A 27,122-nucleotide genomic window follows, 5' to 3' on the forward strand; every position below is an offset into this window, starting at 1 on the left:
GCTCAGTGGTTGAGTGCCCCTGGATTTAATCCTTGGTATCAAAAAAAAAGTAACTTGAATAAAGGTTCCAATTTGGAGTTGCAATTATTTCTGAAGTAATTAGACTTTGCAAAAACTAAATGCTTTTTTTTTTTTTTTAAACCGCTTTTAAAAAGTTTTTCCAGGACTGGCAGGAGGATTGAAAGTTTGAGGCCAACCTCAACATAAAATGAAAGGACTGGGGATGTAGCCCAATGGTAAATCACCTCTGGATTTGATCCCTAAAGCCAAAAAAGGAAAGAAAAGAGGACAGAGTTTTCACTCACAGCTCATTGGTTTTATTCCTAATAATAGAAAAGTCTTATTCGTTTTTATGCTATGTACTTAGCTAATTTGGTTTTGTTCTTTTAAGTGATGGACAGTCTTCAGCCATTCCTGTAGCCAGTATGGAATTTGCAGCCATATGTCTCAGAAATGCCTTGTTGCTATTGCCTGAAGAACAGCAAGATCCAAAGCAGGAAAATGGCTCTAAAAATAGTAGTCAATTAGGAGGGAACACAGAAAGCAATGAGAGCAGTGAAACTTGCAGGTACTGTAATCCCCGTCACCTCCCATAGCAAAATATCTTCAGGATTTGTTTAGTTAGCCTCATTGTTCTTTAGGTAAATTCCCCAAATCTTCAGCCTGAATTTCCTGAATTCTCTTTTAAACCATAACAAAGGAGATTATGTTTCTAATATTTCTAGAAGAGAGAAAGGCTAAGTAGAGCTCCTTGAAAGAAAAAAATGGAAAGAAACAGCTGTTCATTAACAGTGATATTTGTAAGAAGTACCATGGTTATCAGAACAGTAAATTTTTACATTAATCACAGTAAATACTTAAATTCTGAAATTTCTCATTTCTTTTTATCCTCTGACTCTTCTCTTAACATACTATAAGCCACTAACCACCAGAATATCTGTTCCTAGTTTTATAGTACAAGTTAAAAATTGTGCTACTATAGAAATTAAAAGAGCTTATCTAGTAGTAACAAACACTATTATATAAAGTTCTGCTTTATACACATGGTAACTTATATCATATAATTTTAAATGATTTTTACAGAAAATTTGAAACAGAATTTTGAGATTTCTTTTTTACCCCATCAATGAGTTTGGTTCTGCTGTATTGATAAAAAACCAAGCTGAAAATCAAAAATATGTGAAAATATTGAGTAATTACTTTTATTTTATTTATTTTTTTTTTTTTAAAGAGAGAGATAGAGGTAGAGAGAGAGAATTTTTTAATATTTATTTTTTTTTTAGTATTTGGCGGACACAACATCTCTGTTTGTATGTGGTGCTGAGGATCGAACCCGGGCCGCACACGTGCCAGGCGAGCGCGCTACCGCTTGAGCCACATCCCAGCCCCCAGAGTAATTACTTTTATATAGTATAGATTTTTTTTTTTAAGTGGCATTGTGTACGAGGGAAAAGGAACCGATATATAGCATAGCTTTAACATATAATAAATTTTTAAAAATTCTTTAAAAAATTTCATACTAGCCAAGCACAGTGGCATACGCCTATAATCCCAGCATCTCATGAAGTTGAGACAGGAGGATTTTGAGTTCAAACCAGCTTCAGCAATAGTAAAGTGCTAAGAAACTCAGTGAGACCCTGTCTCTTAAATTCAAAATAGGGCTGGGGATGTGGCTAAGTGGCCAAGTGCTCCTGAGTTCAATTCCTGATACAAAAAAATTTTTTTAAACACCAAAAACAAAAACCTCATACCAAATTTCTAAACATTTTCTATGTTTTGACTTTTATACTTTTTTATAACAACAGAAGTGGGGATAGGGAAACATCACATTTAGTTGTTTCTTTTCATAATTAAGAACCTGTCTTTATTTCAGCAGTAAAAGCCATGATGGAGACAAATTCATTGCAGCTCCACCTTCTTCTCCATTGAGGAAACAGGAATTAGAAAATTTAAAGTGAGTATCTAAACAAAATGAGTGTTCCATCTATGGAAACAAGCACATTTTTTAGAACCTACTTTATTGCAGTTAAAATCATGAATTAAATTCCTTAAGGGTTAAACCAGATGCATGTTCTTAGGCTTTCCAGCCTCCTTGATGCACTGGCTTCTGACCTTCACCGTTTCCAGTTTAACAGTCATTGTATAGAAAATGTCATTTTTCTGTCAAGATATATTTTTCAGTTGGGAGTGGTGGTGCAATTTGAGAGGCTGAGGCAGGAAGATCACAAATTCAAGACCTGTCTTAAAATAAAAAACAAAAAAGGACTGGAGATGTAACTTAGTGGTAAAGTAGCCCTGGGTTTAATCACCAGTCCAAAAAATATATATATATATTTTTTCCCTCTTTGTTATTTAACAGATAAGACTATTGTATACCTAAGTGTGATTTTCTTTTGGGTTTTGATTATTTTGGATCGTCCTGGGGAACGAATCCAGATCCTCCATCATGCTAGCAGCCTCTACCACAGAGCCACATCCCTAGCCCTTGTTTTTAGTGTTTTGAGACAGGAGCTCAATAAGTTGCTGAGGCTGGTCCTGAACTTTCAGTCTTCCTGCCTCCACTTCCTAAGTAGCTGGAATTATAGGCCTGAGCTAGGTACCTTTCCTTTGTTGTTGTTGTTGTTGTTGTTTTGGTACTGGGATTGGAACCCAGACACTTCATCAGAAAGCTACATTTGTTTATTTTTTTTATTTTTAAGCAGTCTTGCTAAATGCAGAAGCTGACTTCAAATTTGAGATCAAACTCCCCATCCCTGGAATTACAGGGTTATGCCACCACACCCTGCTTTTTCTTTGGTTTTTAAACTTGTTTAGGATTAGCTGATTTCCTTAAATATGCAAATTTATCTTTCAACAACTTGGGATTTTTTAAATTTTTTTTATATTATTTTTGAAGCCAATCATAATACATAGCAGCATTTTTGTGAAAAGACAAGGCAAGTTGGGTGAGGTGACACACCTGTAATACCAGTGACTGGAGAGGCTGAGGCAGAGGGTTCCCATTCAAGACCAGCCTCAGTAACTTAGACCCTAAGCAATTTAGCCAAGACCCTGTCTCAAAAAATTATTGAGTTGGGAGCTGGGTGTAGTAGCACACACCTGTGTTCACAGCAGCTCAGGAGGCTAAGACAGGATTGTGAGTTCAAAGCCAGTCTCCACAATTTAGTGAGGCCCTAAGCAACTCAGAAAGACCCTGTTTCTATGGGCTGGGGATGTGGCTCAAGCAGTAGCGCGCTCGCCTGCCATGTGTGCAGCCCAGGTTTGATCCTCAGCACCACATACAAACAAAGATGTTGTGTCAGCCGAAAACTAAAAAAAAAATATTAAAATTCTCTTAAAAAAAAAAAAAGAAAGACCCTGTCTCTAAATAAAATATTTTAAAAAAGGACTGGGGATATCGATGGTACAGAGCCCGTGGATTCAGTCTCTAATACCTTAAAAAAAAATGAGCTGGGGCTGTAGCTCAGTGATAAAGCACCCTGGGTTCAATCCCCAGTACCAAAAAGGAAAAGGTTTAAAAAAAAAAAAAAAAGGCAAAATTACAACAAATTTAGTTAATTTTATTTTTCCAATTCTAGAATTAGTCAACATCTCATTCTACAAAATAGAGTATTCCCATGATCCAAGCAAGGGAGATTGGTTTTATAGATGGAAAAGGACTAAGGAAAGCAGAAATAGAAAATAAAAAGCAAATTGGTTGTTTCAAAGTTACTTTCTTGTAAAGGTTAAAGCAGAGGGGAGTTGAAGGTGTATCTTAGTGGTAATGTTTACCTAGCATGCAAGAGGCTCAGGGGTTCCTTCCCAGCACCACCAAAAAAAAAAAAAAAAAAGACCAGGGTCTCACTTAAGTTGTTCAGGCTAGCCTCAAACTTGCAGTCCTCCTGCCTCATCCTCTTGCACTTCTGGGATTACAGGTTGGATTTTTACTTCTTATATGAGCTATAAGATAGCAAGGAGATGGGGCCTGGGAATGTAGAGCACCTATCCAGCATGGGCAAGACCTTGGGTTCAATCCCTGGCACTAAAAAAAAAGAGCTAGGCACGATAGTGCATGCATGCCTATAATCCCAGCAGTTTGGGAGGTTGAGACAGGAAGATCACAAGTTCAAAGCTTATTGAGGCTCTAAGCAACTTAGTGTGAGACCCTGTCTCCAAAAAAGGAGGGTGAGGGGGTGCTGTGGATATGGCTCAGTAGTTGATTAACCCTGGGTTCAATTCCTAGTACCAAAAAAAGAAAGAAATTTAAAATACTGTGACAAATTACCAGTAAAATAGTGACAAAAAAAATAATATATACAGTAGAAGAATGTTGTTTGTGAGTGAAATATGATTGATTTTAAAAAGCAGTCAAATTTCTTCTGTATAAATTCATGATGTTCAGGTCTTTTAAAAATCCAAATACAGGGGCTGGGGGTTGTGGCTCAGTGGTAGAACACTTGCTTAGGGCATGCGAGGCCCTGGGTTTGATCCTCAGCTCCACATAAAAATAAATAAATAAAATAAATATATTTTTTTAAATGATAATTTTTTTTAAAATCCAAATACAGTAGTAGCATAGAAAGGTTACACAGTAAGAAGTATATCTCGTCCTGTACAGATTCTGTTTTCTCTCCACTGAGGCACATTCATTTGACTGGCTTTTTACTTCCTTTTTGTGGTACTGGGGATTGAACCCAGAAGCATTCTACTTCTGAGCTATGTCCCTATCCCTTATTTTGTATTTAGAGACAAGGTCTCACTGAGTTGCTTAGCACCTCAACATTGTTAAGGCTGGCTTGGAACTTGTGATCCTCCTGTCTCAGCCTTCCAAGCCACTGGGATTACAGGTGTGTGTCACCATGCCCAATTCTTTCTATATTTTATTCTGAAAGAGTGTCTTGCTAAATTTCTGAAACTGGCCTCCAACTGCAATTCACCTACCTCAGCTGCCCAGTTGTTGGGATTATCGGAGTACATCACTGTGCCCAACCACTGACTGATTTCAGGTATATCCTGGTGATATTTCTCATTCCTATCCCAATATCATTGTGTAGTAGTTTTTCTGTTCTTTTTTTTTTTTTTTTTTTTTTTTTTTTCTAATTAGTTATACATGACAGTAGAATGCATTTTGACATATTGTACACAAATGAGCACAGCTTCTCATTCCTCTGGCTGTACATGGTGCACAGTCACTCCAGTAGTGTAATCATACTTGTATATGAGGGTAATAATGTCTGCCTCAATCTACTGTCCTTCCCAGCCCCACAGCCCCACTCCCCCACCTCAAGCCCCTTTACACAAACCAAAGTTCCTTTATTCTTCTCTAACCCCCGCCCCACTATCCACTTATCAGAGAAAATATTTAGCTTTTGGTTTTGGGGATTGGCTAATTTTACTTAGCATGATGTTCTCTAGTTCCATTCATTTACTTGCAAATGCCATAATTTCATTCTTCTTTAAAGTTGTGTAATATTCCGTTGTGTATATGTACCACATTTTCTTTATCCATTCATCTGTTAAAGGGCATCTAGGTTGATTCCATAGTTTAGCTATTGTAAATTAAGCTGCTGTAAACATTGATGTGGCTGCATGACTGTAGTATGCTGATTTTTAAGTCCTTTGAGTATAAACTGGGGAGTGGGATAGATGGGTCAAATGGTGGTTCCATTCCAAGTGTTCTGAGATATCTTCACACTGCTTTCCATAGTGATTGCACCAATTTGCAGTCCCACCAGCAATGTATGAGTGTACTTCCCCCACACACACATCCTCACCAACACTATTGCTTGTATGCTTGATAATTGCCATTCTGACTGGAGTGAGATGAAATCTTAGAGTAGTTTTGATTTGCATTCTCTAATTGCTAGAGATGATGAACATTTTTGATTGATTGTATTTCTTCTTCTGTGAAGGGTTCAGTTCCTTAGCCCGTTTATTGATTGGGTTATTTGGTTTTGGGGGTTTTTTTTTTTTTTTTTGAGTTCTTTATATATCCTGGAGATTAGTGTTCTGAGTTGAATGTAGCAAAGTTTTTTTTTTTTTTTTTTTTTTAATTCTCTAGGCTCTCTCATCATATTATTGTTTGTTTCCTTTGCTGAGAAGAAGTTTTTTTAGTTTGAATCCATCCCATTTATTGATTATTGATTTTATTTCCTGCACTTTAGGAGTCTTGTTAAGGAAGTCAGATCCTAAACTGACATGATGAAGATTGGGGCCTCCTTTTTCTTCTATTAGGCACAGGGTTCTGTTCTAGTACCTAAGTCTTTGATCCACTTTGAGTTGAGTTTTCTGCAGGGTGAGAGATAGAGGTTTAGTTTCATTTTGCTACATATGGATTTCTAGTTTTCCCAGCACCATTTGTTAAATAGGCTATGAAGAATGTTGTTGGGATTTTAATTGGAATTGCATTAAATCTTTATAAACACTTTTGGTAGTATGGCCACCTTGAAAATTTTTTTTAAACCAAGATTTGATGTGCATTTATTTATTCTTAACATGTGGAACATATAGTATAAAGATTTCATACCGAATAAATGATATTCATTAAGCCAAAAAAGGAGGAACTTGCATTGTTGAATACAAATATGCAGATTTTATCACTGAAAAGAAATCTCAGTTGTGTTTCTTTATCAGGAACTTCAACTGAACCTAGAACTTTTTCACACCTCTATTAGAGGTATGAAACAAAAACTCAAAAAATAAATAAATAGGGGCTGGGAGTGTGGCTCAAGCGGTAGCGCACTCGCCTGGCATGCGTGCGGCCCAGGTTCGATCCTCAGCACCACATACAAACAAAGATGTTGTGTCCGCCAAGAATTAAAATAAATAAATAAATATTTAAAAATAAATAAATAAACTGTAAGTTGATTGGCTGCTCATTTATTAATGCTGCCTATCCAAGAGCATGGGACATCTTTCTATCTTCTAAGGTTTTCTTCAATTTTTTTTCTATAGTGTTCTGTAGTTTTCATTGTAGAAGTCTTTTACCTCTTTTGTTAGATCTGTTCCCAAGTTTGTTTGTTTGTTTTTGTTTTTTTAAGGCTATTGTGAATGGGATAGTTTTCCTAATTTCTCTTGCAATGGATTTATCGCTTATGTATAGACATGCATTTTATTTATTGGTATTGATTTTTATATCCACTACTTTGCTGAATTTATTTCTTAGTTCTAGAAGTTTTCTGGTGGAATTTTTTGAATCTTCTAAATATAGAATCATGTCCTCTGCCAATAATGATAGTTTGAGTTCTTTTTCCTATTCGTATCCCTTTAATTTTTTTCATCTGTCTGATTGCTCTGGCTAGAATTTTAAGGACTGGGCATCCCTGTCTTATTCCAGTTTTTATAGAGAATGCTTTCAATTTTTCTCCATTTAGAATGAGGTGGCCTTGGGTCTTTTTAAAAATCTAGTCTGCCAGTCTGTCTTTTAACTGATGAGTTTAGGCTACTAACACTCAGGGTTATTATGGAAATATGATTTGTATTCCTGGTCGTTTTGGTTTATTTTTTGGTTTTTAACTTGACTTGGTTTCTCTTGACTTTTCCTTTAGTGTAGGTCCTCCCTTTGCTGATTTTCATTGTTGTTTTTTATTCCCTTCTCATGGAATATTTTGCCAAGAATGTTTTGTAGTGCAGGCTTTCTCATTGTAAATTCTTTTAACTTTTGTTTATCGTGGAAAGGTTTTTATTTCATCATCAAATCTTTTTTTTTTTTTTTAAAGAGAGAGAATTTTTAATATTTATTTTTTTAGTTTTCGGCGGACACAACATCTTTGCTGTATGTGGTGCTGAGGATTGAACCTGGGCCGCACGCATGCCAGGCGAGCGCGCTACCGCTTGAGCCACATCCCCAGCCCTCATCATCAAATCTTAAGCTTAATTTTGCTGGATATAAGATTCTTGGTTTGCATCCATTTTCTTTCAGACCTTGGTATGTGTTATTCCAGGATCCAGCTTTGAGGATCTGGATTGAAAAATTTGCTGAGATCCGAATTTGTTTCCCCCTATATGTAATCTGAAACTTTTCTCTTGCAGCTTTTAAAATCCTATCCTTATTCTGTGTGCTAGGAATTTTCATTATGATGTGGATCTGTTGTAATTTTGTACATTTGGTGTCATATAAGCCTCTTGTATTTGATTTTTCAATTCATTCTTCATTTGGGGGAAATTTTCTGATATTATTTCATTGAAGAGATTGTGCATTTCTTTGGTTTGTATCTGTGTGCCTTCCTCTTCCTCTATCCTGATAATTCTTAGACTTGGTCTTTTCATGTTATCCCATTCTTGGAGGCTCTGTTCATTGTTTTTTTACCATCTTCACTATGTGGTCAACTTTGTTTTTAAGATTATATATTTTGTCTTCATTGCCTAGGGTTCTGTCTTCCAGGTGATTTAATTTGTTGATGATGCTTTCTATTAAATTTTTTCTTTGGTTTATTGTTTACTTCATTTCAAGGATTTCTGGGTTGTTATTTGTTTGTTTGCTTCAGAAACTCTTTCTGGACAAGTAATGTTTTGCTACCTGTCTTTGTTCTCTTATCTCTTTGTTGGCATGATCATTTATTACCCGTATTTGCTCTCTTATATCATTCTTTGCTTTGCAGATCATTTTAATTATGTACATTCTGAACTCTGTCTACTGCGCTGTCAATGGATTCTGTTATTGCAGCATCTTGGTTTGTTTGGGGCACTTTCTTCCCTTGTTTTTTCATGTTGTCCATGTGTCTTCCTTACTAGCAGTTTGGATCTGAGGTACTACATTTTCTACTCTATAATCTTGTAGTGTCTGCAGGTTACCAGTACCTCACCTTTAACGGGGAGATTAATATTCACAGCACCCAATGCAAATAATATGCAGCTTTAAATCAAATAGCTCCTATTTAGACAATTACAGTTTTGTCACAATAACCAGAAATGATGTGTTGGGATAATATCTACAATATAAATAGGTTTGCATAGGGGTCTATAGTTTCTAATGGTGGACAAAGAGCTGGGGGGAGTATTGGATGTGGGGTTTATGAGGTAGGAGGTGAGAATATAGAGGTATTATTAGATTTTAGGAAGAGTGAAAGAGGAATCAAGAGAAGTAGGCTAGCAGGGATACCTCTGGTGTAACCAAGCTTGCAGGATCCTTGGTGATGGTTTTCCGGGTCCTGGCTGTTGTCTCTAGATGGAAGTGGCCACATCCCTATTGGTGTCAGTGGCAGCATCAAACTTGTGAGTATCTTGATGTTAGGCTTCCAGGCCCTAGCTGGTGTCCTAAGATGGAAGCTGTCCCAACTAAAGATGGTGGTGGCGGCAGCAGAGGTAACCCAAGATGCTGGCAGAGATGTCCCAAGATGGAGGTAACTACTTTCAGAGATGGAGCCGAGAGGGCAGGTGGTGCAGTGGCATTGGGCAACACTGGAGTATGCAGTGCTGCGGTGGGCTGCTGCCTCGAGGCCCTGTCCAGAGGTGGAGGCTAACACGTTGCTAGGGTGCTCTGGAGGTGGCTGCAGTGTCCCAAGCAGGCCACGAGAGCCACTTGTTGGTAGATGGGGACTGCAGCATGGTCCTCCTTCACAAATGAACAGTGGCTCTCTGCTGGTGACTCTGCTGTTGCTGGTACTCTTCCTCTTTCTCTTCTTCCTCCTCCTGCGGCAGCAGGCCGCCATGGTTTTGTTTTTGTTTTTTAAGTAATTTTAGTTGTAGGTGAACACATATCTTTATTTATTCATTTATGTGGTACTGAGAATCGAACTCAGTGCTTCACATGTGCTAGGCAAGTGCCCTACCACCAAGCCACAACTCCAGCCCCATGTAGTGGTATTTTTAACACTAATAATTATATAGCATTCACATTACTCTAGTACCTCTTTTTTCTGTTTGACAGTATGTCTTTAGTGAGGGTGGTGAGTACTGGGGATTGAACCCAGGAATGCTCTACTACTGAGCTATATCCCTAGCCATTTTATTTTTAGAGATAGACTCTTATCTTATACTTTTTTGTTTGTTTGTTTTGTTTTGTTTTTTTATATCTTTATAGATTGTCAGTACAAAGCTCTGATTTATTCTTTCTCTTGGCTTCCTAGAATTTCATTATATGGAATGACATTTATATAGCATTCCTTTATGTTTAACAATTCATAATGTTTTCATTTTTTGCTGTTACAAATAATACTGTAGTACATATATTATATGCCTTTTTAAAAATATTTTTTAGTTGTAGATGGACACAGTATTTTTATTTTATTTATTTATTTTTGTGTGGTGCTGAGGATCGAACCCAGGGCCTCACACATGCTAGGCAAGCATTCTATCACTGAGCCACAACCCCAGCCCTCATTGTATGCATTTAAGTAGAATCCTTAATGAAGAAAGTATTTGAAACAAATTTTGAAACTCAGATTTCCCCCCCCCCCCCCAGTACCAGGGATTAAACCCAGAAGCATTCTACCTCTGAGATATATTCCTGGCCCTTTTTAAAATTTTATTTTGAGCCAAGCACCATGGCACAAACCTGTAATCCTAGTAACTCACGAGGCTGAGGCAGGAATATGACAAGGGCTGGGGCTGTAGTTTTGTGGTAAAGCACCCCTGGGTTTAATCACCAATACCTGCCCTCCCCAAAAAAAGATAATAGTAATGGTAACGTGGAGACAAGTAGTAAAGGGAGAGGGTGGTAGATTTGTGTCATCATTTTCAAAGCTATAAAAACTAAAAACAGGGGCTGGGGATGTGGCTCAAGCGGTAGCGTGCTCGCCTGGCATGCGTGCGGCCCAGGTTCGATCCTCAGCACCACATACAAACAAAGATGTTGTGTCCGCCGAAAAACTAAAAAATAAATATTGAAACTCTCTTTAAAAAAAACAAAAAAAAAACAAAACTAAAAACAAGCTGTGCTCAGTGGCACACAACTTTAATCCCAGCAACTTGGAAGGCTGAAGCAGGAGGATGGTAAGTTCAAGGCCAGCCTCAGCAACTGGTGAGGCCTGTCTCATAAAATACAGGGGACTGAAGATGTGGGCTTTTTTTTTTCTTTTTCTTTTTTTTCTTTTTTGGTACCAGGGATTAAACCCAGAAGCACTTAACCACTGAGCGGCATTGCCCCAGCCCTCTTTTATGTTTTATTTAGAGACAGGATCTAGCTAAGTTGCTTAGGGGCTCTCTTAGTTGCTAACACTGGCTTTGATTCGTGATCCTCCTGCCTCAGCTTCCTGAGCCGCTGGGATTACAGATATCTGCCTCCTCTCCTAGCCTCTGATGGCCACTTCTTATGATCTGGGTTCATAGTCTCTTTGAATATTCTTAGTTTTTTTTTCATTTGTACATAAATGAAGATGAGTCTATAATATTCATTCTAAACAAGTTACAGGTGTGTTTTCTGAAGGCAAGTGACAATTCATACAATTATGAAATTCTCTATTAAATCAAAGTAGCTTTCAAAAAAAGTATTCTCACAATTAAAATAAAAATTTGTCCCCAAATTAGAAAAATGTTTCATTTTTGTCAACCAAATAGGGCTTGGAATGTGGCTTAGTGGTAGAATGCTTGCCTAGCACGTGTGAGGCTTTGAGTTCAATCCCCAGCACCATTATCAATATATATACATATACATACACACACACACACACACATAATGACATTGATAGGATATTGCTTCAGTTCCTAAACCACTTAAAGCTACACAAAGCCATGAGTTTCTTTCATTTAGGAATCTCTCTTTCCTCTCTCTCCTCTCTTCCCTGCCCCTCTCATATCTGGAATTAAATAAATGCCATGACTTTAAACCTTAATGCGATCATATTGCTTAGTATTTATACAACAGAAATGAAAAATTGTTCACACAAAAATTTCGTATCAACTATAGACAAACCCTGGACATATCCCAGGTACCCAACAATGGGAGACTGTTGTTATACTCCTGCATATTAGAATGCTACTAAGCTATTAAAAAGGAACAAATTACTGGGCTGAGGATATAGCTTGGTAGAGTAACTTGCCTTGCATCTGTAAGGCCCTGGGTTCAATCCCTAGCACCACAAAAATAAATAAATAAAAAGGAACAAATTACTAATGAGTATCTTAACATGGGTATGTATCAAACATTTTTATATTTTAACATAAGGCACATACTGCAAATCCCACTATATCATTTGACAGACAAAACTCTTTAAAAAAAGAGACAAAACTAATTTATGTTAATGAAAATCAGAACAATGATTAGGGTAAATGACTGGGGAGAAACTTTGTGGAGTGATAGAAATAATCATCTTTTTTCTTTTTTTTTTTTAATCCCCAGCACCATTATCAATCAATATTTTTGGTTGTAGATGGACATAATATCTTTATTTCATTTATTTGTTTTTATGTGGTGTTAAGGATCAAACCCAGTGCCTCACATATGCTAGGCAAGCACTCTACCAGTGAGCCACAACCCCAGCCAAAAAGAATCATCTTAAATGGGTTGAAGGTTAATATGCAACATATATTCAAACACATCAAACTATACACCTTAAAATGGTGAATTTTAATTTCCTAATTATACCTCAGAAGTTTAAGATAGTCAGGCATGGTAGTGCACTACTGTAAGCACAGCTACTCTCGAGGTTAAGGCAGTAGGATTGCAAGTTTGAGGCCAGCTTAAGCAATTTAGACTATTTCTCAAAAATAAAACAAACAAGATCTGGAGATAAAACTCAGTGATAGAGTGCTTGCCTAGTATGTGCAAAGCCCAACCCTCAACCCCCAAATCCACTAAAAAATAAGAGAGAAAGCAAATAAAAATTTAAGATAAAATATCAAATATTTTGAAATTTTGCAAAATTAACAATTTAAAATAATTTTTTGACAGAGTCTGTAGCTAAGTGGTAGACCACTCCCGTAGCAGTCTCCAGACCCTGGGTTCAATCCCCAGTACCACAGGAAAGTTCAAATTTAAAAAAAATAGGATGCTGGACATGGTGGCACATACCTGCAATCCCAGCGACTCAGGAGGCTGAAGCAGGAGGATCCCGAGTTCTAGACCAGTCTCAGTAACATAGTGAAAACCTATCTCAGAAAATGAAAAAGGACTGGGGATATGGCTCAGTGGTAAAGAGTGCTTGCTTAGGGGCTGGAGTTGTGGCTCAGCGGTACAGTGCTTGCCTAGTGCGTTCAAGACCCTGAGTTCAGCACCACATAAAAATAAATAAATAAAGGTATTGTGTCCAACTACAACTAAATTAAATTTTTAAAAAAGCACTTGCCTAGCATGTCCAGGCCCTGGGTGCAATCCCTAGCAATATACACACATACTCACACATGCAAAAAAAAAAAGACGACGACGACGACATATATTTATATTTGTGTATGTATACACACGCTCACACACACATTTTGTTGTTTTCCTGGCTTCTGGATATTGTGGCATAGGCCTGTAATCCCAACAACTCAGTAGGTTGAGACAGGAGGATCACAAGTTCGAGACCAGCCTCAGCAACTTAATGTGAATTCATCTCAGAAAGGGCTGGGGTTATAGCTCGATGGCAAAACATTGAATACCAGAAATTTACATAAATATTTAGGAAGGAATCTTTATATATACATACACTCAGAGACACACACACACACATGTAGAACATAACTGTGAATAGTTGATAAATCATATTTCTCTCACATATCATTTTTGAGGTAGTAGTTTTTTTTTTTCTTTCTTTTTTTTTTTTTGGTACCAAGGACTCATCACCTCGGGGGCACTTGACCAGTGAGCCACATCCCTAGCCCTGTTTTGTATTTTATTAGAGACAGAGTCTCACTGAGTTGATAGCACCTCGCTGAATTGCTGAGGCTGGCTTGAACTTACTATCCTCCTACCTCCGCTTCCCGAGCTGCTGGGATTACAGGCGTACACCACTGCACCCAGCCTTTGAGGTGGCAGTTTCTTAAGAACAAATTAAAAAAATTCTCAGGACCAGGGCATCTCAGTGGTAGAATCCCATGTATTTCTTAGACTTGCAGGTTGCACTATCCGTTACCACTTCTGCATGTAGTTGACTAAGCACTTGAAATGTGGCCTGTGTGAGCTACAATCTCAGCTACTCTGGAGGCTGAGGCAGTTTAGTCTGAAAAATTTAGTGATACCCTGCCTCCAAATAAAATAAAGGGCTGGGGTGTAGCTCAGTGGTAGAGTACATCCTGGCATGCCGAAGATCTTGGGTTCAATCACCAGTAACACACATTAAAAAAAAAAAGTCCAGTGAGAGCTGAACTATATTTCTCAAGTGTATGATGCATGCCATATTTTAAAACTTACTATAAAAATGTAAAATATATCATTAATAAGTTATATTGATTATACATTTAATATTTTTTATATTTTGACATTTATACAAACATGAAGTATATCTTATTCTAATTAGGATTGAAATGATATTTTGGATGATTATGTTGGGTTTGTTAGAAATACCAATGTGGTGGGCTGGGGGGTATAGCTCAGTTGGTAGAGAGCTTGCCTCACATGCACAAGGCCCTAGATTTGATCCCTAGCACCACCAAAAAAATAAATAAATACCAATGTGTCCCAAGAAATCAAACTCATGCTTAAAAGTGGGAAGGCAAGGCATTTACTTCTGACAGACAAGCATGTTACTGAACCTGTCTATGAAGGTTGCATGAGGGGGCAGTCCCTCATTGTACATACCTAACCCAGTGTTTCCCTTTCACCCTGAGTGGAGGACTGAGGTACAATATATATGATAGACTAATTTTAAAATTAGGGTGACAAAAAAGAAGGGTTATAATTAAAATGGCTACAATTGGATCCAATTTAGGCTGAATACTATATTCTGAAAATGGACCACCAGTCTTTCTATTTCTCACAGGTTACTACTTGGTTGTAATCCAAGTTCTAACAGACTGAGGCAGGAGGATCACAAGTCCAAGTCCGTGTCTCAGCCTTAGCAAGACCATGTCACAAAATAAAAAGGACTGGTGATGTAGCTCAGTGATAGAACACTACAGTGTTCAATCCCCAGTACTGAGGGGAAGAAAAAAAAAACAGGTTTAATTAATTTTGATATATTTAACCCAACATATCTTTTTAATTTTTATATATTTAACCCAACATACCTTTTTTCAATAAATTGCCCAGGCTGCCCTCAAACTTGTAATCCTCCTACCTTAGCCTCCTGGATAGCTAGTATTAAAAATTTTCTAGGGCTGGGGTTGTGTCTTAATGGTAGAGCACTTGCTAGCACGCATGAGGCACTAGATTCAATCCTTAGCACCACATAAAAAAGGAAGTTAAAAAATACATTCTATTTACTAAAATTAAAATGGAGGATACTCCTTGTTTTAGTCAGCTATTGTGCTACTATGATAAAAGACCTGACAAGAACAGTTTTTTATTTGGGGCTCATAGTCCATAGATGACTAATTCCATTCCTCTGGGCTGGAGATGAGGCTGAATGTCATAATGGAAGGGTGTGGTGGAGGAAAGCAGCTTAGGACATAATATTCAGGAAACAGAAAGAACTCTTGCTCACCAGAGACAAAATATATACCCCAGAGGTACACCCCACAGTTACATATCCTCCAGCCACACCCTGCCTGCCTACAGTTACCTATCAGTGAATGTACTGATTAGGTTAAGGCTCTCATAACCCAATCATTTCAACCTCTGAACCTTCTTGCATTGTCTAACATAAGCTTTTAAGAGACACCACATGTCTAAACTATAACACTCCAGAATCTAGAAAAGAGTACAGCAGAACTAGAAATGATAGAAAATAATGTTAGACCAACATGAGAAATATGTGCACAATAAATTAAAATAAAAGCATACCAAATAAAAATGAAATATTAATTAGTCTGTTTTTTTTGGTTTTTGGTTTTTTAGATAGGAGACCCTAGGATTGATAAAAGGAAACATTGGGGCCAAATATAATTAAGCCCTGCTAAGTTACTTCTCAAGTATAAATTGTGGAAAGCTAATTAGTTCCTTCAGACTCTAATTAGTGATGCTCAGTGAATAATTTCCCAGTTAGTTAAAAGGGACTCTCCATGGTCCAGTGTTTATGGAAGATGATGAAGCAAACAAATGGTTAATAACATAAATATTACAGGCAGTTTTAGTGTACTTAAGGAATCATATTTCTTTTGGTCTTAGCCCAATAGTGACATTGTATCTCATAAGACATACAGGATGTCTCATAATCTTTTTTTTTTTTTTTTAATGGTGGTGGGGATTGAACCTAGGGCCTTTGTGAGGCAAGCACTCTACCAACTGAGCTGTATCCCCCAGTCCTCGCTATATCCCCCAGTCCTCATAATCTTTTTTTTTAAGTTGTAGATGGACACAATATCTTTATTCACTCTTTTTTTTTTTCTTTTTTTTTTAATGTGGTGCTGAAGATTGAACCCAGCGCCTTGGGTATGTGAGGCAAGCGCTCAACCGCTGAGCTACAACCCCAGCCCCCTTCATAATCTTTTGTACCTCATTGTACCTTCATAATCTTTTGACCAAGTATGGTCCTACTGAAACTTCATCTGATAAACTTTACCAAAAAAGGACCCTTCCTGTGTGTCTCCTCCTTCACACTATCAGCAGTTTGTATTCACCTTGGCATGATTCACTTCTGCCTCTGAGGATCTGATTTAGATGAACTGGTGATCAAATTGATCACAAGCCTGAGTTAAAGTAATTCTTCATGGCTCTGCCACTCCACAGAAATCCCACAGGGTTACTGCTGATTTTCTACAAATCGTGTAACTTCTCTGGGCCTCTCTTTCTTCTTCTGTCAAATAAAGGAATTAGATTGGATGATATTATTAAGTCCTGACCATCTATAAAATGCTAAATTTTGCCTTGCATGCACAAAGCCCTGGGTTCAATCCCAGTACCCCACACAAAGAAAAACCTAAATTTCTGTGACTTTATATTTTATTTGCTCCATGGGATAGGACTGGGCTTTTTGGGATACTAGATTTATTGAAGATCCTTTTGCTTCTTGGTGCTGGACTGTTGGATTTGGAATGTGTTTGGAAATAAAGTTCTTTTTTACAAAACTATTTCTAGAAAGTAAAATGTTAAATAAGGAACAAAGAAAGCAGAATGTTTATAGAAAACAGGAAGTGAAAAACAAATCAAACGTTTAAGGTTTTCTTTTTTGTTTGTTTTCTATTTGTTTTGGTACTGGGGATTGAACCCAAGGGAGCTTTACCACTGAGCTACATCCCCAGGTTTCTTCACTCTTATTTTTTTTGAGACAGGGTCTCACTAAGTTGCCCAAGCTGGTCTTGAACTTGGGATCTTTCTGCCTCAGCCTCTCAAGTCACTGGGATTACAAGTGTGTGCCACCGTACCTGGCTAGCCAGTTTTTCAAATAATGTTTGCTATGAGATTTCAGTGTAGACTTATTTTCCTCTGACAAATAGTAACTGACTGGATTTTTCTCATTTTAGCTTCTTTTAATAAGGGTTGATATTTCAGATACTTGGGTAGATTCATTTAACTCATAGGATATGCAACTTGACAAATTTTAATGCCCAGTCTTGCGTAGCTTAGTGTAATTTGGTACTTAAAGGGGGGAAAAATCCCTTTCCTGTCTTTTCTTTCTTTCCCCTCTTCTCTTTTAGCAGTTGGTATATACTGAAGACCTACAGCTAGCTCCTCCAGCGTGTAGGGAGAGAATGTGGGGTTTTGTCAAGTCCTCCACAGGGGGGAGAAGCTAGTGTGTCTCTTCCCTTGAGGTATAGTTCTTCCAGTCTGATGAACTGTCAGATCCACTGAGTGGTTGGTAAAGCAGATTGGACAGTGACTCGAGGAAGTGGGGGGGGGGGGTGATATGTTAACCAATAACAATCAAAAGCAAAGTGATTTCTCCAAGGCCCTGTAGATAGAACCATGTATGTTTCTAATGTTCCCTGTCTGCCGGAATTATTGTTTTCTATGGGGAAAAGGAGCCTGTTTGTGAGAGGGTGCTTTAAAAGGTAATTTGGAATGGACTGTAAAGGCACAAAGAGCTATCTCAGTGCCAGTGCTGAAAACCAGAGGCTGTTAAAAAGGGGGGGGGGGGGGCACCAAGAAAAAAATGCTGGTGTGTGTGTCAGGTGATGAAACTTGCTTAATCTCAGTGGCCCTTGGACAGAATGCCAACCCAAAGTTTTTGTTTTATTGTTATTTTGCACTGGGGATTGAACTCAAGGCTATAAGCACTTCATCACTGAGTTGTGCCCCCAACCTCCGATGTTTTGTATTCACATACTTAGGTATTTTTAAATGGAATTATTTTATTCAAATCTTTTATCCTATTATGATTTAATATACTACTTTGCAGTAAAAATCAAAGAAAACAGGTTTTTACTTATGTTCATCATTGTAGTTTGAGTTTACTGGGAAATAGAATTCTGCTGCAGATCTTACATGACTGATTTCTCGACCCAAAGTGGGCTTGACAGTGGACTGGAGCAGTAATAGCCCACCTACTGTCAGGAGAGGCCAGGGCAGACTTTTCCCAGCAAGCCTGCCTGAGGTGGGCCTTGTCCTAGACCCTTAGGACCTAGAGTAGGCAGTCCCCCGGCTGTGGGAGCCAGGAACAGGGCAGGTCCACCAGCAGAAATTCTGCCAGCAGGAAAGTTTGGGGTCTGGGTACCTGCAGAATATAAGTTAAAAGGTTGAAGCCTATGTTCTTAAGTATATATGAAGCACCTACTACAGAATGTTGAGAAATGGCTATAAGTCTAATAAACAATGTGTGCTACTGCTTTTAGAGTGTGGTTTTTTTATTTTGTTTTTTGTCTTGACTCCGCAGAGTCACAGACAAAAATGGATAATTAAACATTGTGATTCTCATTCATATAGGACCTGAGTTGTTCTGTTCTTGAACCTTTTTTTTTTTTAATTATTTTTTTAATATATATACTGGCGATTGAACCCAGAGAGGTGCTTTACTACCAAACTATATCCCCAGCCTTTTTTATTATTTTTTGTTTGGAGATTTTGTGATTTATTTTATTGTTTGTTTGGGGGTGAGGGACAGGTTCATGGTGAATTGCTCAAGCTAACCTCAAACTTGCAGTCCTCCTGCCTTAACCTCCTGAGTTGCTGGGATTATAGGCTTACACCTTGGCATCAGGCTGCATTGACATTTTAAAATAACTACAAATATGCCAAAAAGAGAAATTAAGTCACCTAATCTTGCCGTGCAGACCTAACCACTGGTGTGCTTCTGAAGATAGCAGATAACTAATTATCCAATGCCTCCCTCCTCTGTTCCCTTGAGTCCTTCATCATGGAGAGCCCCACCCACCCCCCAAGCTTGCATTGACTCCAGCTTTTGGAGACCCCAGGATATCGACAATATTTCACGAGGAAAATCCCTTTCAAAGTGGCTGCTCTTACCTGCTTTCCAATTACTCTTCTCTGGGTTCAGATTTAAAATTAGATACTTAATATCGAAATATAAAAAACTGTTTGTGGTATTTGGGTTATGTTTTTATTTTCTTCTTTTGCAAAAGGACTGGATAGAATGTGTATTATACACACACACACCTAGAATTTAGAAAAGTCATAATATAATCAAGAATACTTCATGTTTAGGACAATTTTGTGGTAGGACTAGAAGAGCAGTGGGTTGGGAGTCTACAGTGTTGAATGATAGTACCTGACTAATCACACATGCCATCTAGAGAATATATCTAACCACTTGGATTTCAATGTTCCTACACTGATAAAACCAGGAACCACATTAGACAGTCTTTCAATTCGACTATAGTAACCTAAGGCAATAAACCTTAATTTCCTTGTGCCTTCTCCATGATCAGTTCAGTTTTCTGTATTGAGGATTATTTCCATTAGTGGATAATTTTCTAAGATTCTAGCAGCCAGGCATGAGCAAGTGAAGAGTAAACACCTGACTCCTTATGAATTTGCCCAGTTCTGCTTCTTCACCAAAAGGGTGAAGACTTCAGGGCACTAGAAAACTGTGATGATATGACCTTAGACTGAAATTATATGAATGTACTTTAATGATAAGATATATATTGTAATTTGTAAATGTAACTCAAAACCCTCCCTCTGAGTCTGATCATTTGTGGTTGGCCATTCAGATCTCATTTCTATTTGACAAGGGTTTATTTAAGATTGATTTGTGGAACAGTTGTTTAACATTCAAGTGATCTATTATGTCAAGTCTTTAGCTAGACCTGTTTTAAATGAGCTGTTCATTAAATAGAAAACCAAACAAATTCAGATTTCTACCCCAACTTAGCAAAACCAGTGTAATTAAAATTTTATCTTCATATATGTTTATTTAATCTGGGTTTTTTCTTGAATATTCATTAAAGATAATAATTGTATAAGTGACTATCCCCCTCCCATGGTGCTGGAGATTATACTCAGGGCATTGTGCATGCAAGGCAAAACCTATACCAACCTGCTATATTCCCAATCCCCATATAAGTGACATTTTTAAAGTTACTCTTGATAATACTATTTCTTATCAAGACTACAGGGCTGGGGTTGTATTTCAGGCTTGCCTAGCATGTGTGAAGCACTGGGTTTAATCCTTAGCACCATATAAAAATAAATAAATAAAATAAAGATATTGTGTCCATTTACAACTAAATGTGTGTGTGTGTGTGTGTGTGAGTGTGTGTGTGTGTATACATATATGATACGAACTACAGACTTTAATAGGTTCAGAGAAGAACCAATACTGCACACTAAACTAAGAGAATTCTTTACTATTTGGTTATATTTGGGGGATGGGGATCAGTTGGATGGAAGCTAAAGATGATAGTTACATAGTGATCAAACTGCTTTAGATGGTAGCTTTATCCATCATTCCAATTCTTACTGTTAGTGTCATGGCCTTTCTTCTTTTCCAGTGTCCACCTTGTTACAGCTATAATTGGCACATTGTTTCCTATTGAGCAAATACAACCATTGTCTGGTTTTTTAACTCAGATTTTTGTCCCTTTTCTGTGTTCTAGGTGCTCCATACTTGCTTGCAGTGCTTATGTGGCTCTGGCTTTGGGTGATAACCTTATGGCTCTGAATCACGCAGATAAACTTCTTCAGCAGCCTAAACTGTCAGGATCTCTTAAGTAAGTATGACTCACTCTGCATGTTCCTGGTTTGTTTTATTTCAAGGTTTCTGGTTAGTTCCTGGTACATATTGTCTTTTTTACTCCTCCAGTAGAATATGTATTTGTGGAGAAAATAATGGCTTATAATTTTTCCTATAGATATTTTTTTAACCTATTGCACTTCAAAGATCAGTGGAAATGGCATTTATTATGCTGAACATTAAAAAAACCCAAACTCAGGACTGTCTGCTGCTAGGGCTGATAGGAACACTTTAGGCCCCAAAAATACAGCAAGTACTCAGAGAAAAGACCCACAAAAAAATTTTTTTTGAACCATCACAGTGGTGTACACCTGTAATCCCAGCAATTGGGAGGCTGAGGTAGGAGATTTGCAACTTCAAGGCCAGCCTCAGCAATTTAGTAAGACCCTAAGCAATTTAATAAGACCCTGTCTCAAAATAAAATACAATTGCTGGATGTGGTGGAGCACTCCTGTAATCCCAGCAGCTTGGGAGGCTGAAGCAGGAGGATTGCAAGTGTGGGATCAGCCTGGGCAACTTAAAGAGATCCTGTCGTTTGTTTTTGGTTTTGGTTTTTTTGGTACTGGGGATTGAATTTAGGGGCACTTTACCACTGATTACTCCCATAACCCTTTTTTTTTTTTAAACTTTGAGACAGGGTCTCACTAAGTTGCCGAAACTGGCCTCAAATTTGGAATTCTCCTGCCTGAGCCTCTGGAGTCACCGGGATTACAGGCAAGTGCCACCACAACCCACTAGGGAGACCAAATCTCAAAATTTAAGAAAAAACTGTGGGTGGACAGGGATGAATGTGGTGGCACATGCCTGTGATTCCAGCATCTTGGGAGGCTGAGGCAGGAGAATCACAAGTTCAAAGCCCAGTCTGAACAACCTAGCAAGGCCTTTAAGCAAATTGGTGAGACCCTGTCTAAAAGTATAAAGGGGATGTAGCTCAGTTGGTAAAGTGCTTACCTCACATGCACAAAACCCTGGATTCAATCCCCAGCACCACAAAAAAAGTGGGGGTGGGTACTGGGAATACAGCTTAGTGGTTAAGCACCCCTGGGTTCAATCCCCAGTATCCAAATAAAGGCGTAATAAGGACTGGATATGTAACTCAGTGATAAAGTGACTCTGGGTTCAATCTCCAGGACCAAAGAAACTGTAAAAGCTTAGTTTGTTTTGTTCTGTTCTCAAGTAGAAAAAGTCATTAAAATTTTGAGCAGGGGGCTGGGAATGTGGCTCAAGTGGTAACACGCTCGCCTGGCATGCTCAAGGCGCTGGGTTCAATCCTCAGCACCACATACAAATAAAGATGTTGTGTCCTGCAAGTGTCACTAAGTGGAAGAGCATGTTCTTAGCATGTACAAGGCCTGGGTTTGACCCCTACATGCACATGCATGCAGACACAAATTTTTTTGAATTGCTGTATGATATGTCTAAGACTATTTGAAATCAGTCAGGTGTTAATGGGGGAAATGGCTCAGAATAAGAGACTGGAAGAATCAGACTGTTATTAGCCAGGCAGATATGCATCTGATATCACATCAGGGGGCATAAAATAAGTAGCATGGAAAGCAGAAAATCTTGGATTAGAAGTAAAGTCTGATCTGGCACATTGGTGCTTTCTGAGTCTTCCAGCAGCAGAGACTGAAGGAATCTGAGTTTGAGACAGGGTCTTGCTAAGTTCCATAGGACCTTACTAAATTGCTGAGGCTGACTTTGAACTCATAATCCTCCTGTCTCAGTCTCCTGAGTTGCTGTGATTACAGGCATTCGCCACCACACCTGGCAAAAATCGGATTCTGATGCTCCACACAGTAGGCATTCAGTTTTGAATCTCTTTTGTTAGAACTTTATTACCTTTTGTGTTAATATTCTCTTTTAAAAAAAAAAAAGAGGGCTGGGGCTGTAGCTCAGCAGCAAAGTGCTCACCTAGCATGTGCGGGGCCCTGGGTTCAATCCTCAGCACCACATAAAAATAAATAAATAAATAAATATATTGTGTACAACTACAACTAAAAAATAAATATTAAAAAAAAAAGACACAAATTTTGTTTAAAAAAAAAGGATAGCACAAATTTGCCAGCTTGAATTGCATTTTTAATTGCTGTGTATGTGCTTTGTTCCATTTGACTAGCATAAAATTATTATATATTTTAAGGTGTTTTTTAAAGAGAAAATTTAACCCTCAGTTATTCTACTTTTCCTAAATAGAGATTTTAATTCAAGGATATAAAATATTTGAAACATATACCCACTGTAATGTAATATAATACACCTGGTAGTATCACCCATTGGACATTTTTGTGATGACCTACTTTTCAGTTTGGAATATGTTTGTTGTTGTTTTTTTTCATTTTAGGTTCTTAGGCCATTTATATGCTGCAGAAGCCCTCATCTCTCTCGACAGAATATCCGATGCTATTACTCACTTGAACCCAGAGAATGTCACTGATGTCTCCTTAGGAATCTCTTCAAATGAGCAGGACCAAGGTTAATGAGGACACATTTGATCAGAATTGGTCACTGTTTCTACTTCCTTCCTGTCATAATTCAGGATATGTAGAAACATAAGGGCATGGTTTTAAAGGAAAGGGATATCAGAATGGCCTTCCACATTTTGGGTTGTACTTACTCTGTAATATTTGTTAAGTAACCCTTTTGATCATTTAGTCTAAATTCTTACTTTTGAAAGACTGATGTTAGGAGGATTTTTTTCTCCTCCTTTCTTTTTATAAAGAAATGAGATCCTCCTTCCTTTCCTTTCCTTCCCTTTCTTTCAAGAAATGAGATCTCATTATATTGCTCACACTGGTCTTAAACCAAGACACTAGGGATCCTCCTGTCTCAGCATCCTGAATAGCTGGAACTAGAGAGTCATGCCACCATACCCCAGCTTAGAGGATTCATTTGGGTTTGATTTTGAATTGTATATTTTTACTTTCCACAGATCCCCAATCCAGGAGGGAATAAAAATATATTTAAAAGTTAATTTTAAATCGTGGTTAAGTTTTTGAGGAAGTGAAATTATGTGGTATTCCTTTACTTGAATTTAGCTCTCAGTATTGGTGTATTGTAGATAGTAGCATTCTCACTTCTTTCAATAGAACCTCCAATACATTAAAAGTAAATATTGTTACTAATTATATTAGGTTTCTACTTTATAAGGAAACTTAGATTTTTAGAAAATATGCTCTGTTGCCCTGTCCCTCAGATTTATTTTCATGTCTTTGTAGGATCAGACAAGGGTGAAAATGAAGCAATGGAATCCTGTAAGTAAGGAGTTTTTAAGGCTGGGGGTATGACCCAGTGGTAGAGCACTTGCCCAACATGCATGAGGCCCTGGGTTCAGTCCCTAGCACTACCCAAAAAAAAAAAAAAAAAGAAAAGAAAGAAAGAAAAGAAAAAGCTTTGTAAATATTTAAATGTGCCTGGCCTGCATCCCCAAGTTTTAGACCCTAAATCTTCTGTGTCCTTCATTTGTCTGCCTGAGAAGCAGTGCTGTGCTTCATTGTGAGTGGCTCCTCAAGGGCCTTAGATTGGGCTATTCCCTCACCGTTGGCAAAGACTGTTCACCCTGTTTGTGCTCTTTCCACAGCTGGGAAGCGGGCCCCTCAGTGCTACCCCAGTTCTGTCAACTCTGCCAGGACGGTGATGCTATTCAATCTTGGCAGTGCATACTGCCTGAGGAGCGAGTATGACAAAGCCCGAAAATGTCTGCACCAGGTAAAGCCACAGTGGGCAGAGCTGAAACTTCCTGTAAAGCAGCCAGCAAATGGTTTGAGAGTTATGGTTTGTTTTTTGTTTGAGGCTTTTGGTCAGTTTGTTGAATTGGAATGTTACTTTTCAAGTTTAAAAATATTCTTAAAAGGTAAATAGCTGATCAGTTTTGCAAATGAACTACACACTTAATGTAGAGTGTTTACCGATGATTTATTTATGATTTTTATTTATGATTTATGATTTTTATTTATTTATTTATTTTCTTTGGTGGGGGAGTACCAGGGATTGAACCTAGCGGCACTTAAGCTGTGAGCCACATCCACAGCCATTTTTATATTTTATTCTAAGACAGGATCTTGCTCAGTTGCTGAGGGCCTCACTAAGTTGCTGAGGCTGGCTTAAATTCACGATCCTGCCTCATCCTCCCCAGGCCACTGGGATTAGAGGTATGGACCACTGAGCCCAGCCTGATGATTCTTTTTTTTTTTTTAATAATTAAATTTTCAAAAGATTGAAAACCAGTCAGGCATGGTGGCTCATTCCTATAATCCCAGCAGCTTGGGAGGCCGAGATAAGAGAATTGTGAGTTCAGAGCCAGCCTCAGCCACTACAAGGCACTTAGCAACTCAGTGAGACCCTGTCTCTAAATGAACTACAAAATACAGCTGGGGATGTGGCTCGATTGAAAACCACTTAAATAGGAGACCACTTAAATAATAGTACATCTACATAGTTGAGTACAATGTAGTTTTAAACTCCGTTTACTAGTGTGTAAAGATACCCAAAACATAACTGAGTGAAAAGAGCAAGGTATAAACCATTTTCTGTATGGTCGTGTGTATGCATGAAAGATCTCTGATTGGGTACACTAGTAGCTGCAGCATTAGTTATAGAGGCAGCAGGAGTAGAGTACTACTACTGGGATACTTTTTGCTGCATTCTCATAAGCATTTTAATTTTGAATTGTGTAAATCTTTATTCAGAAAGGTAACTTAATACACTCTAAGTCAGGTTTCAGAAAGCCAGTAATAGAGACACACTAAAATAAGTTGACACACTACAATAAGTTGCTGGCAATATGTAACTAACATGTATGATATTATCTAGGAGTTGAGTTTATGAGTTAAACTGGTAACAATAAGCCTATAAGTATAAAAAAATCTCCTTTTCTGGATTAAGTTGTTACACCTCATCTAATGATGTTAGAGGAATAAAAGCCTTTCTATATCAGGCACAGTGGGGCACACCTGAATTTGAATGATGCAGTGGTGCATCATTAGGCCTCAAAGATTATTCCAATTGGACCTGTATAGGCATCTTACCATAATTGGAAAAATTCATGGGTGTAAACTATACCTGTAGTAATGAACTGAGATTACCATTGATTTCACAGAATTTGAAAGATATAAGCCCTCAAAGGACATTGAAACAGCAGATATCTATTGAATACATAAGTCTCTGTTAAGCCATGATAATAAGACTTATTAGGCTATATCTTCTCTTTTTTTGAGGGGTTGCGGGATACTGGGGATTGAACTCAGGAGCACTGAATCACATTTCCATCCCTTTTTTATTTTTATTTTGAGACAAGGTCTCACTGAGTTGCTGAGATTGACTTTGAACTTGCAATTCTCCTGCCTCAGACTTCCAAGTTGCTGGGATTACAGGCATGTGCCACTGCGCCAGGCTTAGATGATACAGAATATAAGACTTCTATTATAGAAAGTTTATGCCAAATGGTACGTTCACCAAAAGCACATGAGAACACATTCCTACATGTTTGCTAGTATAACTGAAATCAAAGTTAAACCTATTCTAAGGAGATTTTGATGGCTTCCAAAATCCTGCCTATTCAGATTACCTTGATGCACTTAAAAGTGATAATGCTTTACCATGGAAAAACTATAAAATAATTATAAATGATATTTAGTCAACTTAGTGGCATTTAGTGAGCATTTCTTTTTTGGTACTGGGGATTGAATTCAGGAATGCTGTACCACTGAACTACATCCCTAGTGTTTTATTTTGTATTTTGAGGCAGGGTTTCACCAAGTTACTGAGGCTGGCCTTGAACTTGTGGCCTTCCTTGCCTCAGCCTCCAGAGTTCCTGGGATTTCAGGTTTGCGCCACCATGCCCAATATCTAGTGAGCATTTCTCATCCAAAAGACTGTGACACACTATCCAGGGAACACGTTTGATATTATCTAGGAGTTGAGTTTATGAGTTAAACTGGTAAAAGTAAAAGATCTCACCGTTCTCAGTGGCAAGATATTTAACAGCCCTTTTAAAAGTGCTCCTGGAACTTAGGATAGACTATATGCCTAGCACGCACAAGGCCCTGGTTTTGACAC

General features: G+C 38.0%; 1 protein-coding gene across 7 annotated transcripts in view; it reads left to right on the plus strand.

Annotated features, from left to right (window-relative positions):
* Cnot10 (CCR4-NOT transcription complex subunit 10) overlaps positions 1–27,122 on the plus strand; it is a 71,616-nt gene that overhangs the window by 37,617 nt on the left and 6,877 nt on the right. The window contains exons 12-18 of one of the 7 annotated variants that reach the window (XM_071619685.1): positions 392–568; positions 1,877–1,954; positions 20,929–21,042; positions 21,699–21,779; positions 23,410–23,540; positions 24,284–24,319; positions 24,646–24,773. In XM_071619685.1, coding sequence (XP_071475786.1) covers positions 392–568; positions 1,877–1,954; positions 20,929–21,042; positions 21,699–21,779; positions 23,410–23,540; positions 24,284–24,319; positions 24,646–24,773 — 745 coding nt within the window. Of the gene's footprint in view, positions 1–391; positions 569–1,873; positions 1,955–20,928; positions 21,043–21,698; positions 21,780–23,409; positions 23,541–24,283; positions 24,320–24,645; positions 24,774–27,122 lie in introns of all 7 variants that reach the window. The other 6 variants (XM_071619680.1, XM_071619689.1, XM_027932339.2 and 3 more) reach the window with 6 other exon arrangements.

The sequence above is a fragment of the Marmota flaviventris genome, chromosome 1 (genome assembly GCF_047511675.1).
Source record: "Marmota flaviventris isolate mMarFla1 chromosome 1, mMarFla1.hap1, whole genome shotgun sequence".
Lineage (NCBI taxonomy): Eukaryota > Metazoa > Chordata > Mammalia > Rodentia > Sciuridae > Marmota > Marmota flaviventris.